Genomic DNA, 16,363 nt, shown 5'->3' with positions numbered 1-16,363 from the left:
TTTTTTGATTTATTGTAGAGATAAGGTCTTGCCAAGTTGCCCAGGCTGGTCTCGAACCCGCGGGCTCAGGCAATCCTCTCACCTCTGCCTCCCAAATTGTTGGCATTATAGGCGTGAACCACCGCACCTGGTCTGTTTTCTTCCTTTAAAAAGCACTTAATCCCAGTCTTGGTTCTCCAATAGTATAGGGTCCTTAAAGATGACCTCCTACCAACACCTTTTAAAAATAAGGGGCTTTGATTCATAGTGTAGATTTTTGAGAGGGATTGCCACAAAAATTAAGTGAAAAACTAGTCAAATATTTTCTCCAAAAGTGTAGGGGGATGTTTTAAATGTGGTAAAAATAAAGATTAGAAATTTTTGTTTAGACCGTGGACAACATGCTGAAAAAAAATTTAAGCTATACTTAGATTTCATACTATACCCAGTTAAGGCTTAGAGAAAAATAGAAGGAAGAAAGAGAAGAACAATTAGAAAAGGAGAAAAAGACAAAGGTTTCAAATACAGAAGAAGGGAGTAGCTTCCAAACATTAATAAAAGATGACTCATGGCCGGGCTCAGTGGCTCAGCCTGTAATCCCAGCACTTTGGGAGGCCGAGGTGAGTGGATTGCCTGAGTCTGCAGGTTCGAGACCCGCCTGGGCAACTTGACAAGACCTCATCTCTACAACAAATTAAAAAATTAGCCGGGTGTGGTAGCCCGCGCCTGTAGTGCCAGCTACTTAGAAGGCTGAGACGGAAGGATCACCGGAGCCCAGCAGGTCAAGGATGCAGTGGCCGGGAGCGGCCACTGCACTCCATTCTGGGTGACAGAGTGAGACAAAAGATGACTCATTACAGCCTCAGTTCATGAAAAAATTAGTGTTATTAACTTTGTGTATCTGAATGGTCAGTTTTGACTGACCACAGTTTGTAAGTTCTTTAATTGTCATTTGGACAGCATGGTTTATTTCAAAATAAGACAGCAGACTCCCAGGGGAGAAATTCTTTGACAAATAATATTAATGACAAAAATAAAGTTTTTAGATCGAATTAAGCTTAAGACCTTATTCAATACTTAGTGAAGAATTTCCTCCTCCCTTCCCTAGAGTACTACCAATTATTTTTAAATGATATCTAATTTTTTTTTTTTTGAGTTGGAGTCCCACTCTGTTGCCCAGACTGGATGGAGTGCAGTGGCCAATCCCGGCCACCGCAGCCTCGACCCGTTGGGCTCTGGTGATCCTTCTGCCTCAGCCTTCCGTGTAGCTGGATTTACAGGCACGCGCTACCACGCCTGGCTACTTTTTGATTTATTGTAGAGATGAGGTCTCGCCAACTTGCCCAGGCAGGTCTCGAACTCGCAGGCTCAGGCAATCCATTCACCTCAGCCTCCCAAGGAGCGGGATTACAGGCTGAGCCACCGAGCCTGGCTTAATTTTTTTTTTTTTTTAAGTCAGAGTCTCACTCTGTTGCCCAGGCTGGAATGCAGAGGCAAGCTCACAGTCATCGCAGCCTCAACCCGCTGGACTCAGGCAATCCTTCCATTTCAGCCTTCCCTAAGTAGCTGGAACTACAGGTGTGCACCACCATACTCAGATTGTTTTTTGATTAATTGCAGAGATGAGGTCTTGCCATATGGCCCAGACTGGTCTCAAACCTGTGGGCTCAAGCAATCCTCTCACCTTCACCTTCCAAAGTGATGGGATTATGGGCATGAGCCATCGCGCCTGGCTATGATGCCTAATTTTTAAAAAAATTCTGTGAATTAAAATGGAATACATGATAATATTTTGGAGAGAAGAATGAGAGGATGAGTACCACAGAATATGACAATTCAAAAAGAATTAGATATGACTCACTGGACTGAATAACAAATATGGGACACTGAAAAAGACAATTCTTTTTTTTTTTTGTAAGAGAAGAGGTCTCACTGCATTGCCCAGGCTGGTGTACAGTGGCTCAATCATAGCTCACCACAGCCCCAGCCTCCTGGGCTCAAGTGATCCTCCTGCCTCGGCTTCAAGAGTGGCTGGGATTACAGTGACTACAGGCACAAATCACCACACCTGGCTAATTATATTTATTTTCTGTAGAGACGAGGTCTTGCTATCTTTCCCAGGCTGGTCTCAAACTCCTAGGGTCAAGAGATCCTCCCTGGGTACCTGTGTAATCAATGTTTATATACCTAATCCTGAATTGTATCCCATATCTTTATAATAATAATAATAATAATAATAATAAAAGAGATCCTCCTGCCTTGGCCTCCCCAAATGCTGGGATTACAGACATCTAGCTAAAAAGACAAACTTTGATACTCAAATATTCTCCTAAATTGACTTCCCTTAATTAAGAAACAACTACATTTTGTTTACATTTACTAGAAAAAGCCAAAAAAGATTTTTAAATTTTAGTAATAAAAAAGTTAACATGAGCCAGGCTCAGTGGCTCAGCCTGTAATCCCATGCCTTGGGAGGCTGAGGTGAGTGGATTGCCTGAGCCCGTGGGTTCAAGACCTGCCTGGGCAACTTGGTGAGACCTCATCTCTACAATGAATCAAAAAAAATTCACCGGGTGTGGTAGCGCAAACCTGTAATTCCAGCTACTTGGAAGGCTGAGGCAGAAGGATCGCCGGAGCTCAGCAGATCGAGGCTGCGGTGGCCGAGAGCGGTCACTGCACTCCAGTCTGGGCAACAGAGTGAGACTCCAACTCAAAAAAAAAAAAGCTAACATGTATGTGAAAGAATTTGTAATTCATTTCATTTTTTTATTTTTGTGAAAAAAGCAGCAGTATCTCCTTTGAATGCAAGAGACATTTAAAGTTACTCTGATAGGCTGGGAGTGGTAGCTCAAGCCTGTAATCCCAGCACTTTGGGAGGCCGAGGTGAGAGGATTGCCTAAACTCACAGTTTGGAGACCAGCCTGGGCAACTTGGCGAGACCTCATCTCTACAATAAATCAAAAAAATTAGCTGGGCATGGTGGTGTGTGCCTATAGTTCCAGCTACTTGGAAGGATGAGGCAGAAGGATCGCCTGAACCTAGTACATTGAGACTACTGTGGTGATGAGTGTGCCACTGTCCTCCAGCCTAGGCGACAGAGTGAGACTCTAACTCAAAATATAAAATAAAGTTACTCTGAAATAAAAAATGCAATTTCAGGCTGGACATGGTGGCTCACATCTGTAATCCCAGCACTTTGGAGGCTGAAGTGGGAGCACTGCTTGAGGCCAGGAGTTCAAGACCAGCCTGGGCAACATAGCAAGACCCTATCTCTACCGAAAAGAAAAAAAAAATACCTTTTCAAGTATAAGGTCATTCTTCTTCTAATCACAGAAGCAAGATGCTTAATGCATAAAAGGATTTTAGACAAAAAAATTCCCTTCCAAGTCAAAGGAAAGTCTTATCAACAACTTGGTACTCTTCAGGAATCAAGAAGAAATGCAATATGTAAAACAATGAAAGTTAGGCTGGTTTTGTCAATTGTGCCTTTAATGTTTAGTTCTAAAATACTATGTAATCACTGACACAAACGTGCAATCAAGCTAAATTTTCTTCTTCTTCCTTGAAGAGAGAATGCTCAACTCTTAAAATGTACCAAAAGCTTGCAAATGCCACAATTTCTCCAGATGAGTGGTACTCATAGTAACATGACTCCAGTAATATATTTGTTAGGGTAAGCACTATGGAATTCATCATACACTCAATACCTCAAATTTCTATAGCAGAATTTCAGAAGTCACTGGATACATTCAATGTTAACAAAGGAAAGGTACACAACTAAAGGTATTTATAAGCCTAAAATACAAAGCATGACACCTGGCTCATTTTGACTCACTCATGTTGACTTCTGTTACAAACACCCATTGGCTCACTTCTGTGACATCCTTAAATGTTAGACAGCTTGGACTTCAGATTTTCAGGAACTTTGATTTAGTTTTGTTAAGCTTTTCCAGAGTTGTAGAGGAAGCAGTCAGTTCTTACACACACCCCAAGCCTGCTGGTAAAGGTTCTCCAGCATGAACAGCAGTATTTAACTAGCTAGTGTCACCACGTAGCCTTAACAGGGAATGTGAAAAGAGTCACTGCCTGGCCACCTTGGACCCCTAGGAATCTGAAAGTTTACAGTGCTGGGAGGAAAAAGCAGAAAACTCTCTGCCTACCTGTATCGGATATGAAAATGGGTCATATAGTTTCTTGTCATTTCTCTTTCTACTTTTGACTTAATTAGGTCTAATTAGATCTTTGGCTAATGAAAACCATTAGCCAAAAAGCTAAAATTATCCTTGACATTTGAAATAATAATTATTTTAAAAATCAAGAATAATATACTAAATCCTTTAAAAATAAAATGATTCTGAAAAATGAAGTCCTGTTCCCCCAAATGCCCTCAGTTTTATGTTTAAAAATAAGAAAAAAGAGAATTCAGGGTTTTTGCTTTTTTGAGTAGGAGTCTCACTGTGCCGCTCAGGCTGGAGTGCAGTGGCACGCTCACGGCCACTGCAGTCTCAAACTCTGGGCTCAGGCAACCCTTCTGCCTCAGCCTGCTGAATAACTAGAACTTCAGGAGCATACCACTATTTTTTTTTTTTTAATTGTAGAGTTGAGGTCTCACCAAGTCGTCCAGGCTGGTCTCAAACCTATGAGCTCAGACAATCCTTTCATCTCTGCCTCCCAAATTGCTGGGATTATAGGCGTGAGCCACAGCGCCCGGCAAATCAACTCTTAAAAGTGGAATTTCTGAGTAGACAGCTTTGCTTATATTGATTTATAAAATTTTGCTTGATTTCTTTTTTTATGCTACTATCAAGTAGTGAATAGAGTACCATATCCTGTTTTTATTTGTTAATGAAAATATTATTCCATGTTACCATGTGTTCTGTAAAATAATTCTTACTATTTTTATGTGGACATAAAACTGAGTTAAATTAGCTAATTTAATCTACCCATCCCACTATTTTTGTTCCTGGACAGTTAGGTAGTGAGCCATCATGCCAGGCCCTAGAATTCAGTTTTTTATGCATACTTCAAAGCTAGAGGTTTTCTTACATTTTTACATCTCAAAGCCATATAGAAACAATGGAACTTTGTGCACTTGATCAAAATTTCAAGAAGTGACTCAAAAGCACACACCTGCATGGTAGATATAAGACAATGTCGAATTACAAACAAAGGTTGAGAGCAAGACTGAACAATGAGGCCTGCAGGTATCTCTGGTTTGGTCATTTCTGCACACATGGGTGCCATGTGAAAATGTGAACAAAAGAGATCCCCAGCTCCCAGGACGCACATCTGAGTCTGTGGTGACAATTCCAAGCATATATTTGGAATCCTAGTCAAATGTCAGGATGAGTCATTGCACTATTAGAGCCCACTCTTTCATATGTACTTATGAGAAGTATTTTTACTTACTCTGGTCAGCATAGTTTTTTGCTTTGAGTTCAAGTTGTCTTGTTTGAGATTCTAAAGATTCCACTCGGGTCTGTAAGTCCTTTTTTTCCTGTTCTTGAGAATCTTCAAATTCAATGAATTTCTAATAAAGAAGAACAATAGATATTTTCATCAGAGAAATGAAACCTTTTTTTATATTGTCAACTCTTGTGTTTCCTGGTATCACAATATAACTACTTAAAGAGGTCTCAGAATTATGAACTTGGGTTGAATTTTATTTTTTCTATAAACATTAAGTTTGAAAACCTCCAAACATATTAAAAAAAAAAAAAAAAAGGCTAGGTGTAGTGGCTCACGCCTGTATCCCAGCACTCTGGGAGACTGAGGTGGGAGGATTGCTGGAGCCCAGGAGTTGGAGATTAGCCTAGGTAACATAGCAAGACCTTGGGAGGGAGGGAGAGGAGAAAAATAATTTTAAAAGTAATAAAATAATTTGTTTATTGTTTTCACTTCTTACAATGGGCATTCCAAAGGACATACATACATTACAAATATATAAATCCTTCAACTAGTATACTTGTATATTCATGTTGAGTTCAAAACACAATTTTTTAATCTATAACATGCACAACAGAGAAAAAAATGATGAAATAATCAACACATACTTGTTAAATAATTACCTGATTAACAGACAGTTTTGTAGAGTCACTGACCCATAGAGCTTAAATCCTAAGAAAAGGGCTTATGATAGGAATACCTCTACCAATCAAATCGAACTTACTAAAACTGTTCTTAAGGGTGTTATCATTAAGTGCAATTATCGTTCCTCCTTAAAACATTTTTCTGCCAGGCTTGGTGGCTCAGCCTGTAATCCCAGCACTTTGGGAGGCTGAGGTGAGTGGATTGCCTGAGCCCATGGGTTTGAGACCCGCCCAGGCAACTTGGTGAGACCTCATCTCTACAATAAATCAAAAAATTAGCCGGGTGTGGTAGCGCGCACCTGTACTTCCAGCTACTTGGAAGGCTGAGGCGGAAGGATCGCCGGAGCCCAGCAGGTCGAGGCTGCGGTGGCCAGGAGTGGCCACTGCACTCCAGTCTGAGCGACAGAATGAGACTTCCACTCAAAAAACAAACAAACAAAAAAACATTTTTCTTTTCATTTGGCTTCCAGGACTTTTCCTCATTTTCCTTCTACTTTACTGGCTGCTCTTCCTTGGTCTTCTTTGAGGGTACTTCTTCTCCCCAACTTCTGAACATTGGCATGCTTGTTCTTGGACACATTTTCTCTTCCCTGTTTACGTTTAATCTCACCCAGTTTCGTGGCTTTAAACACTAACTATATACTGAGAACTTGCAAATTTCTCTCTAGTCCAGAACTGAATTCCAGAGTTACAGGTCCAACTGCTTGCTGGACAACTTCATTTGGATGTCTAAAAACCATCTTAAATTTGGTATATGAAAACCTGCTCTTTTTCTAATTCGTTAAATTACTGTGGTCAAGTGTTCAGGCCCCCAAACTCTAGAGTCAGCCTTGACTCTCTGTTTCTCTAACATCTAATATCCAATCCATCAGCAAATCTACCTTCAGATCCAACCACTTACCATCATCTTCATCACTACCCTGGTCTCCTCCATTATATACTCTTTGGATTATTACAGTAGCAGTAGCCTCCTAACTGGTCTCCTTACTTCCACCCTTGCCCCTCTACAAGGCATTCTCAATACAGGAGCTAAGAGGACTCTTTAAGAAATAAGTCAGATCAGGCTGGGTGTGGCGGCTCAAGCCTGTAATCCCAGCACTTTGGGAGGCCGAGGTGAGGGGATTGCCCAAGTCCATGGGTTCAAGAATGCCTGGGGAACTTGGTGAGACCTCATCTCTACAATATATCAAAAAATATAAACCAGGCGTGGTAGTGCGCGCCTGTAGTTCCGGCTACTTGGAGGGCTGAGACGGAAGGATCGCCTGAGTCCTGCAGGTCGATGCTGGGGTGACCATGAGCATGCCACTGCGCACTCCAGCCTCAGTTACAGAGTGAGACTCCAACTCAAAAAAAAAGAAAAGAAGTAAGTCAGATTAATGCACTCCTCTGCACTACATCCTAAGATGGTTTACATACCTTATCATAGCTTCCTAGGGGCTACACAATTTGCTCCCCACTTTCTCTTACTTCTTTGACATCGTCACCTACTTCTCTTCCTCCTCCTTCCTATTCTCTGATTCAAGGCTTCCTGCAGTTCCTTCAACACTCCAAGTCCCAGCACTTGTTTCCTGCAACCTGGAATTCTCTTCCTTCAGTAATCCAAATGGCTTGCTTCCCTATCACGTCTTTATTCTTAGTGAGACCTTTCTTGGCTATAAAATTTATTTATTTACTCATTCATTCGTTCGTTCGTTCATTCATTCTTATTTCTCTTTTTTTTTTTTTTTTTTGAGTTGGAGTCTCGCTCTGTCGCCCAGAATGGAGTGCAGTGGCCGCTCCTGGCCACCACAGCCTCGACCTGCTGGGCTCCGGCGATCCTTCACGCCTCAGCCTTCCAAGTAGCTGGAACTACAGGCGCGCGCTACCACGCCCGGCTGATTTTTTGATTTATTGTAGAGATGAGGTCTCGCCAAGTTGCCCAGGTGGGTCTCGAACCTGCGGGCTCAGGCAATTCACTCACCTCAGCCTCCCAAAGGCGCAGGATTACAGGCTGAGCCACCAAGCCTGGCTTCTTTTTATTTTTATTTTTTGAGTAGAATTCTCACTCTGTTGCCCAGGCTGGAGTGCAGAGGCATACTCAAAAGTGCTGGGATTATTGGCATAAGCTACCATGCCTGGCAACTGATTTATTTTATTTTTTGTAGAGATGGGATGTCGTTATGTTGCCCAGGCTGGCCTGAAACTTGGACCTTCAGTGATCCTCCCAAAGTGTTGAGATTACAGCCATGAACCCCCATGCCCAGCCCATTTTTCTATATGAATTTCCTTTTTTTTTTTTTAGTCTGAAAATTTTATTTGTTTATTTAGTCATTCATTTGTTTAACAAATATTTGAGAGCCTAGTGTATGCTATCATCACCCTCTGCACTGGGAATACAGCAGTGACAAAAATCCCTGACTTTGTAAAACCTGCAGTCTAGGTAGGGCAGGCAAATAATAAATAAGATAAATTACTAAAATATATTGCATGCCAGATGAGGATAAGTGCTCTGAAGAAAAGAAGGGAGGGGAGATTCAGAGTGGGTGTTGCGGTTTTAAATATTACAGCTGCCTGGTGGCTCACGCCCATAATCCCAAAGCTTTGGGAGGTGGAAGTGAGAAAGTTGCCTGAGCCCAGGGGTTCAAGATCAGCCTGGGCAACTTGGTGAGACCTTGTCTCTACGATAAACCAAAGAATAAGCCGGTCATGGTGGTGTGTGTCTATAGTTCCAGCTACTTGGAAGACAGGCGGAAGGATTGTCTGAGCCCAGCAAGTCAAGGCTGCGGTGGCCATGAGCATGCCACTGCACTATAGCCTGGGTGACAGAGTGAGACTCCAACTCTAAGCAAACAAACAAACAAATAGGTTGGATATAGTGGCGCATGCCTATAGTCCCAGCCACTCAGGAGGCTGAAGCAGGAGAATCACTTGAGCCCAGGAGTTTGAGGCTGTGGTGAACTATGATCACAACACTGCACTCCAAGAGTGAGACCCTGTATCTACAAAAAAAAAAAAAGAAAAGAAATAAAATAAAGAACATGCAGCATATGTTTACTATTAAACTGCTAACAAAAAACTTTAGCACTATTTTGCTTATTCAGAATTCCCTTCTCACTGATAATGAACACACAGCTTCATGTCTGCTTGTTTCTTAGCTACCCTGTTTGGCTACAGAAGAGCATAAATAATCTATAACTGTTTAGCAGTCACTGCTACATGCTTACTCTCCAAGTATGTTACTAGGTCTCCTAGATGATTTGAGCCTTTAAACTTTTCACATTGTATGATAATGACTGAGGCTTTATATCTATATCACTTTAAGTAAATGGCAAAAGGAAGGGGGATTTTTAAAAAGTGATGTGAGGTCTTGGACTGGCAATGTTGTTTATCTCCAAACGGAAATCTCTTGTTTCTGCAGCTTCTCTTCACAGGAGAGAACTGGTAATTATGCAAATATTCCAAGCTGGGCTTGGTGGTTCAGCCGGTAATCCCACACTTTGGGAAGCTGAGGTGAGTGGATTGCCTGAGCCCGTGGGTTCGAGACCCACCTGGGCAACTTGGTGAGACCTCATCTCTACAATAAATCAAAAAGTAGCCGGGTGGGGTAGTGCGCGCCTGTAGTTCCAGCTACTTGGAGGCTGAGGCGGAAGGATCACCAGAGCCCAGCAGGTCGAGGCTGCGGTGGCCGGGAACAGCCACTGCACTCCAGTCTGGGTGACAGAGTGAGACTCCAACTCAAAAAAAAAAAAAAGAAAATATTCCAGAGCAAATTACTCTCAGCCCTTTCCTTCAAGCAAATTAAAACAGATATACTTAAAGACTACAATATGAAGTGTGGTTTCTAACAAAGGTGTGTACATTTTCTCCTTTCTTGTTCCAAGTAGTAAATCTTTAATCTTTTGGAATCCTGAACTACTTTGAGAATAATATAAGAACAGATTCTTCCCCCAAAAAAGGAAATATATAAAACACAAAACTATACATTCAATTCCAGTGCATCTTCAAATTCTAAAAGAAATCCAAGTGCTCACTTCAGCAACACATTTACTAAAATTGGAACGATACAGAGAAGATTAGCATGGACCCTATGCAAAGTTGACATGTATATCTGTGAAGTGTTTCATATTTTAAAAATTAAATTATGCTGGGCGTGGTGGCTCACTCAAAAAAAAAGTACTTTAATTTAATTTAAATAAATCAAGAAGGATTTTTCTCACTTGTAAGGTTGTAAGTGTTGGTTTTTTTTTTTTTTGAGTTGAATCTCTCTCTGTCTCCCAGGCAGTGACACACACACCGCAGCTTTGTCCTGCTGGGCTCAGGCGATCCTTTTGCCTCAGCCTTCCAAGTAGTTAGAACTACCGGAGTGTACAACCTGACCCAGCTAATTTTTAAATTTTTATTGTAGAGACTAGGTCTTGCCATGTTGTCCAAGCAGGTCTTGAATCTGTGGGCTCAGGCAATCCTCTTGCCTCAGTCTCCCAAAGTGCTGGGATTACAGGTGTGAACTACAGGCACGCACTACCATGCCCAGCTAATTTTTTTGATTTATTGCAGAGATGAGGTCTCGCCAAGTTGCCCAGGTGGGTCTCGAATACATGGGCTCAGGCAATCCACTTGTCTCGGGCTCCCAAAGTGTGGGATTACAGGCTGAGCCACCGAGCCTGGCCCAAGTGTTGATTTTTTAAGAATAATTTTAAAGGCATGGTGGTTCACATCTATAATCCCAACACTTTGGGAGGCTGAGGCAAGAGGCCTGCTTGTGCCCAGGAATTCAAGAACAGCCTGGGCAACATAGTGAGATCCTGTCTCTACAAAAATACAAAACATTATCTGGGCATGGTGACACGTGCCTGTAGTCCCAGCTACTTGGGAGGTGAGGCAGAAGGACTGCCTGAGCTCAGGAGGTTGAAGCTGTGGTGAGCCACAATCATGCCACTGCATGCCAGCGGGGGCAACAGAATGAGACTTTGACTCAAAAAACAAATTTTATAAAAAACTATCTCTGCTCTTGAAAATTCCAATCTTAAATGTGTATTAATCTTGGTTTGGAAGCATATAGCTGTCAACCTCAGATAAATGCTAACCACTAATACACGACAAAAAAAAGTATTCTCAGTTCTGATAAGGCATCCTAACAGATCACACTGGGCACTGAAAGACTAATAGGATAAACACAATAGCCTTCAAAGGGTAATCAAAAAAAAGTAATAAGTGATTGAAATGTTCAAATTATTACCCAAGCAAAATATCTATTGTGAGCCGGGCTCAGTGGCTCAGCCTGTAATTCCACGCCTTTGGGAGGCTGAGGTGAGTGGATTGCCTGAGCCCACGGGTTCGAGACCCGCCTAGGCAACTTGGCAAGACCTCATCTCTACAATAAATCAAAAAAATCAGCCAGGCGTGGTAGCACATGCCTGTAATTCCAGTTACTTGGAAGGCTGAGGGGGAAGGATCGCCAGAGCCCAGCAGGTCGAGGCTGTGGTGGCTGCCTGGCCACTGCACTCCAGTCTGGGCTACCGAGTAAGACTCCGATTCAAAAAAAAAAAAAATCTATTGTGAACTCCTTTGAGAATATTATGAAGACAGATCCTTTCCCCAGAAAGGTAAGTGGATATATAAAACACAAAACTACACATTCAAGTTCAGTGCATTTTCTTTTTTTTTTTTTTTTTTTTGAGCTGGAGTCTCACTCTGTCTAACAGGGGTTAGAGGGCGAGTATAAGGGAAGCAATAAACACCGTTTCTTTTTTCTGTATCTAACCCTTTCATACCATAAACAAAATAATTAGGCTGTAGAGGCATGCATTACACTAAAAAAGTTCTCTTCTATGCTCAGAGATCCCAGGTGGGCCAGAAGCACACGTGAGTTCTGCTGAACTCATTACCAGCTTTGTAAAGTACAAGCATGGCTGACCCGCTTTTTAAAGTCTTCTTGATTTACTTCCAAGAAATATATCTGTTTTCTAGTCCTGTAATTTCAACTTAACACATTAATTGATATAATATAAAAACAGGAACGTGTCCCATCCTACCACTTTCCAGTCAAAGATCAAACTGTTGGCACAGTTAAACAAACACTGTTCTCCAGATGTCAGAAGTACAGAATAGTCAGTTAGGCAAACTAAGTAATGTCATTCATAGATTTATTCTTAGATAAAATAACATGTTAAATATAAAACTAAAACTCTTTACCCTCCCATCCTATAGAAGCATTTACTTTATGACAGCTATCAGAGATCCAGTTAACATTACCAATATAACAAGCTATAATGGGAAGCAAAGAGGAAGAAGTGACTAAATCTGCTTTCAAAGTAACAGCCGCTGGGCTCGGTGGCTCAGCCTGTAATCCCGCTCCGTTGGGTGGCTGAGGTGAGTGAATTGCCTAAGCCCACGGGTTCAAGACCCGCCTGGGCAACTTGGTGAGACCTCATCTCTACAATAAATCAAAAAATTAGCCGGGGTGTGGTAGCGCGCACCTGTAGTTCCAGCTACTTGGAAGGCTGAGGCGGAAGGATCGTCGGAGCCCAGCAGGTTGAGGCTGCAGTGGCCGAGAGTACCACTGCACTCCAGTCTGGGCGACAGAGTGAGACTCCAACTCAAAAAATAATAATAATAATAACAGTCATTTCAGCTAGTTCTAAAAGGAACAATTTACCTAAAGAAGTGGGGTAGATAATCTAGGCAGAGGCATCAGCACAAGCAAAGGCACTGAGGCATAAAGATCAAGGCATGCCCAGGGAATTACTACTCAGTATTAAAATTCGAGTTGACATAAAGGTAAATCATAAACCAAAGAATAAATTGAGACTCTCTCCTCTGATTCACAAAGAAAGTATTAAATGGGCAAATTAGATTCCATTCATTCATCCATCTTTTCAACACACAACTGGAGTTCCTAATGTTTTAAATAATCTAAGGTGCTAGAAATGTGGTAGGTTAAAAGACAGTCCTGGTCCCTATGCTCCATTGCCTGAAATTTAGCAGAAAACAAAAAACAGTAGCCACATTTTACACAAAAGATGAACTCACAAAGATATTGCACAATTCAACAGTCATCTAACTTGAGATTACAGCTGATAAGTGATGACTGATTTTCTATTACTGAGTAAAACCAGCATGGGATAACAGCACAAGCAGAGTTTACAACTCAGTTGCAGGTTTGCATATGAGATGATTCTTGAAGACTTTCTGAAGTGAGGACTAACACTTCAAACTTGAATATGAAATGAAACTTTTAAAAAAATCACACAGCCAGGAGTGGTGGCTCACACTCAGCATAACAACCCACCTGGAGGCTAGCTAGCAGCATTATCAAAATCCCAGGCTTTTGACACAAAATATTATATGTGGGATGATACTGCTATAAACTGGAAGAATAAACAGGCAGGCAAAGGAAAGAATCTGGACGGAAGTGTCAAAACACTAGATGGCCAAGTGAGCACCTATAGTCCCAGCTACTCTAGAGGATAAGGCAAGAAGATTGCATGAGGCCAGAGTTTGAAGCTGTAGTGTGCTGGATGTATGGGCAACATAGGAAGACCTTGTCACTTAAAAAATAAAAATAAATAATAATAATAATACAGTCTAAGACCAGGTGCGATGACTGATGCCTATAATCTCAGCAATTTGGGAGGCTGAGGTGAGAGGATTGCCTGAGCCCACAGGTTCGAGCACCTCATCTCTTTAAAAAAAAAAAAAAAGTCTGCATTTTCAGGGATCACTTCTACAGTTCATTCCTGGAGAGGTTTCTCTACACATGTAAGGCACCGGAAAGCACGAGGAGGAGGCACAGCACTCTCTCCTGAGCGTGAACCTAGCCTTTGAAATTGCTTCCCTGCAACTGCCATTTGCCATTGATGACATGCCTCCTCCTCCAGAGGAGCTAGAGGGAGAGAATGCAGTCTGGGTGGCTTCCCTTCTTATTAAGAATAAAAAAAAAGCCGGGCTTGGTGGCTCAGTCTGTAATCCCCCACTTTGGGAGGCTGAGGTGAGTGGATTGCCTGAGCCCGCAGGTTCGAGACCCGCCTGGGCAGCAAGACCTCATCTCTACAATAAATCAAAAAATCAGCCTTGCGCGGTAGTGCATGCCTGTAATTCCGGCTACTTGGAAGGCTGAGGCAGAAGGATTGCCAGAGCCCAGCAGGTCGAGGCTGTGGTGGCCGGGAGTGGCCACTGCACTCCAGTCTGGGTGACAGAGTGAGACTCCAACTCAAAAAAAAAGAATAAAAAATACATTAAAACCACTATGTGATAATGTATTGTTGCTATTGTTGTTGAATGGCTATTTATCGGGGAAATTTTCTATTTGTTCTACAGCCTTATCCTTTAATAGCCTCAAGTTTTTTGTTTTTTCTTTTATAGTAAGCATGGATAAAGGAAATGGGGAAAATGTAAAACACACACCTACGACTCCTCAACGGTAATGAAAGAGCTAAATATAAACCCTAATTCCTTTGCAATTTGGCTTAGAAAAGCTTTGTATACCAAGTATTAATATTAACGTTTGAACAAAAATGATTGTGGGTGTTTTTCTAAATGTAGTTAATCAAAATTAAACTCTAAAATGGGATATTGAAAGTCCTGAGGAAAATCAATGTTGAAGGATAATGCCATTTAATCATAAACAATTAATGTCATACACCATGATAGTACATTAAATCTGTTGAAGTCAAAAGCTAAAATACAAGAGTGACGTATTTCAGGTCTAGGATACATTCCAAAAAGCCTTAAGCGTAGAAAGAACAGACTCATTGTATAGACTTCATTCTTCCTTATATTTTAAAGGTATTTACCACAAAGACTTTCCAGTAGGACTAGGTGGTTTCCTTTTATAACCTGCATATATCAGTATTTCTATGCAAAGTAAATAGGATTCTGGAGGTTTTACTCTAGCCAGAGACATTTTGAAGAAGGAAAAAACTAAATGAATGCTCTTAAGTCTATGGACATTCATAACTGAATGTCCATAGACTTAAGAGCATTCATTAACCTCTTGCCAGTGACATGACTTTATAAAGTTGGTCATCTTCTACTACACCTGCCAAATATCAGAATAATCATGAGGTTAGAGCAATAGCAAAATCATGGCAGGAGGGAGGCAGCTTTTTAAACTACAAAACATGTTATCCCTGGAAATTCTGGCTAGCCCCCACAGCACAGGAAAGTTTGCCAGATTCCCAGGTATGTTGGTAGACAGCAAACGTCTTCCTCTCCCTTCCTCTCTTTGTCTGTCTCTTTCTAACACACACATATTTTTTTTAAGGTGTTGGAGGAGTAAGAGCCCAGGAATGAGTTTTTCAGCATGTATAATAAACACACCTTCACTAAATACCCCTTTTCTCTCTCTCAATAACTAACAGGACAGCAACAACACTGACGTAACTTCAGACAGAACTCTCCTGGGAGAAACTAGACACTGTTTAAAAAAAAAAAAAACAGCGGACAATACAGACTTATGTCAGGATCTAAAAAGAGTAAGCTTTGTGATGAAGCAAAATGCTTTCAAGTCCAGATGGCTTATAGGAACTGTTTTGCCCCAGTGTTCTGGAGAACAACAAATGAATACTTTGAAGAAATGCCCTCCCAACATTAAAAAAAAAAATTCCCTAGAGGTTGCTGCTTCTTGGAGTAAAGATGCAGAAGACCAAAAAAAGGAAACAAAGACAGAAAGAAAAACGGGTGGGGGAGGGGGAAGCTGTTTAAATAGCAACTTTGGGCCAGGCGCAATGGCTCAAGCCTGTAATCCCGGCACTTTGGGAGGCCAAGGCAAGAGAATTGCCTGAGCTCAGGGGTTGGAGACCAGCCTGGGCAACTTGGTGAGACCTCGTCACTACAGTAAATTAAAAAAAAAAAAATAAGCCGGGTGTGGTGGCGCATGCGTGTAGTTCCAGCTGCTTGGAAGGCTGAGGCGGAAAGATGCCTGAGCCCAGCAGGTGGAGGCTGCGGTGGCTGTGACCATGCACTGAACTCCAGCCTGGGCGACCGAGTGAGACACCAACTCCAAATGTAAATAATGTCCATCAAGATATTCTTTCTCCTGTACTTACTCTGCAAAGAGGGAGAGGGAAATATTTCCACTATATTAAGTAATTATTGTTAAATTCAGTTAACTGTAATTGCTTTTTTCTCTTTTTTTGACATGAGGTCTCACTATGTTGCTTAGGCTGATCTTGAATTCTTAGGCTCATATAATCCTCCCACCTTGGCCTCCCAAAGTGCTGAGATTACAGGCATAAGCCACTGCACCAGGCCTATAATTTTTTTTTTTTTTTGAGTTGGAGTCTCACTCTGTCACCCAGACTAGAGGGCAGTGGCAT

The 16,363-nt window shown here is 41.7% G+C and overlaps 1 protein-coding gene across 3 annotated transcripts in view; it reads right to left on the bottom strand.

Annotated features, from left to right (window-relative positions):
• The window catches only part of SPAG9 (sperm associated antigen 9), a 157,152-nt gene that overhangs the window by 108,627 nt on the left and 32,162 nt on the right, over window positions 1-16,363 (bottom strand). For all 3 annotated transcript variants that reach the window (XM_021713788.1, XM_008060803.2, XM_021713787.1), the window contains exon 2: window positions 5,389-5,509. In XM_021713788.1, coding sequence (XP_021569463.1) covers window positions 5,389-5,509 — 121 coding nt within the window. The remainder of the gene's footprint in view (window positions 1-5,388; window positions 5,510-16,363) is intronic.

Source organism: Carlito syrichta, unplaced genomic scaffold, assembly GCF_000164805.1.
Source record: "Carlito syrichta isolate Samal-C Ts95f unplaced genomic scaffold, Tarsius_syrichta-2.0.1 Scaffold304743, whole genome shotgun sequence".
Taxonomy (NCBI): Eukaryota; Metazoa; Chordata; class Mammalia; order Primates; family Tarsiidae; genus Carlito; species Carlito syrichta.
Note: the sequence above shows the minus strand (reverse complement) of the source record. Positions and strands in the feature narration are given on the sequence as shown.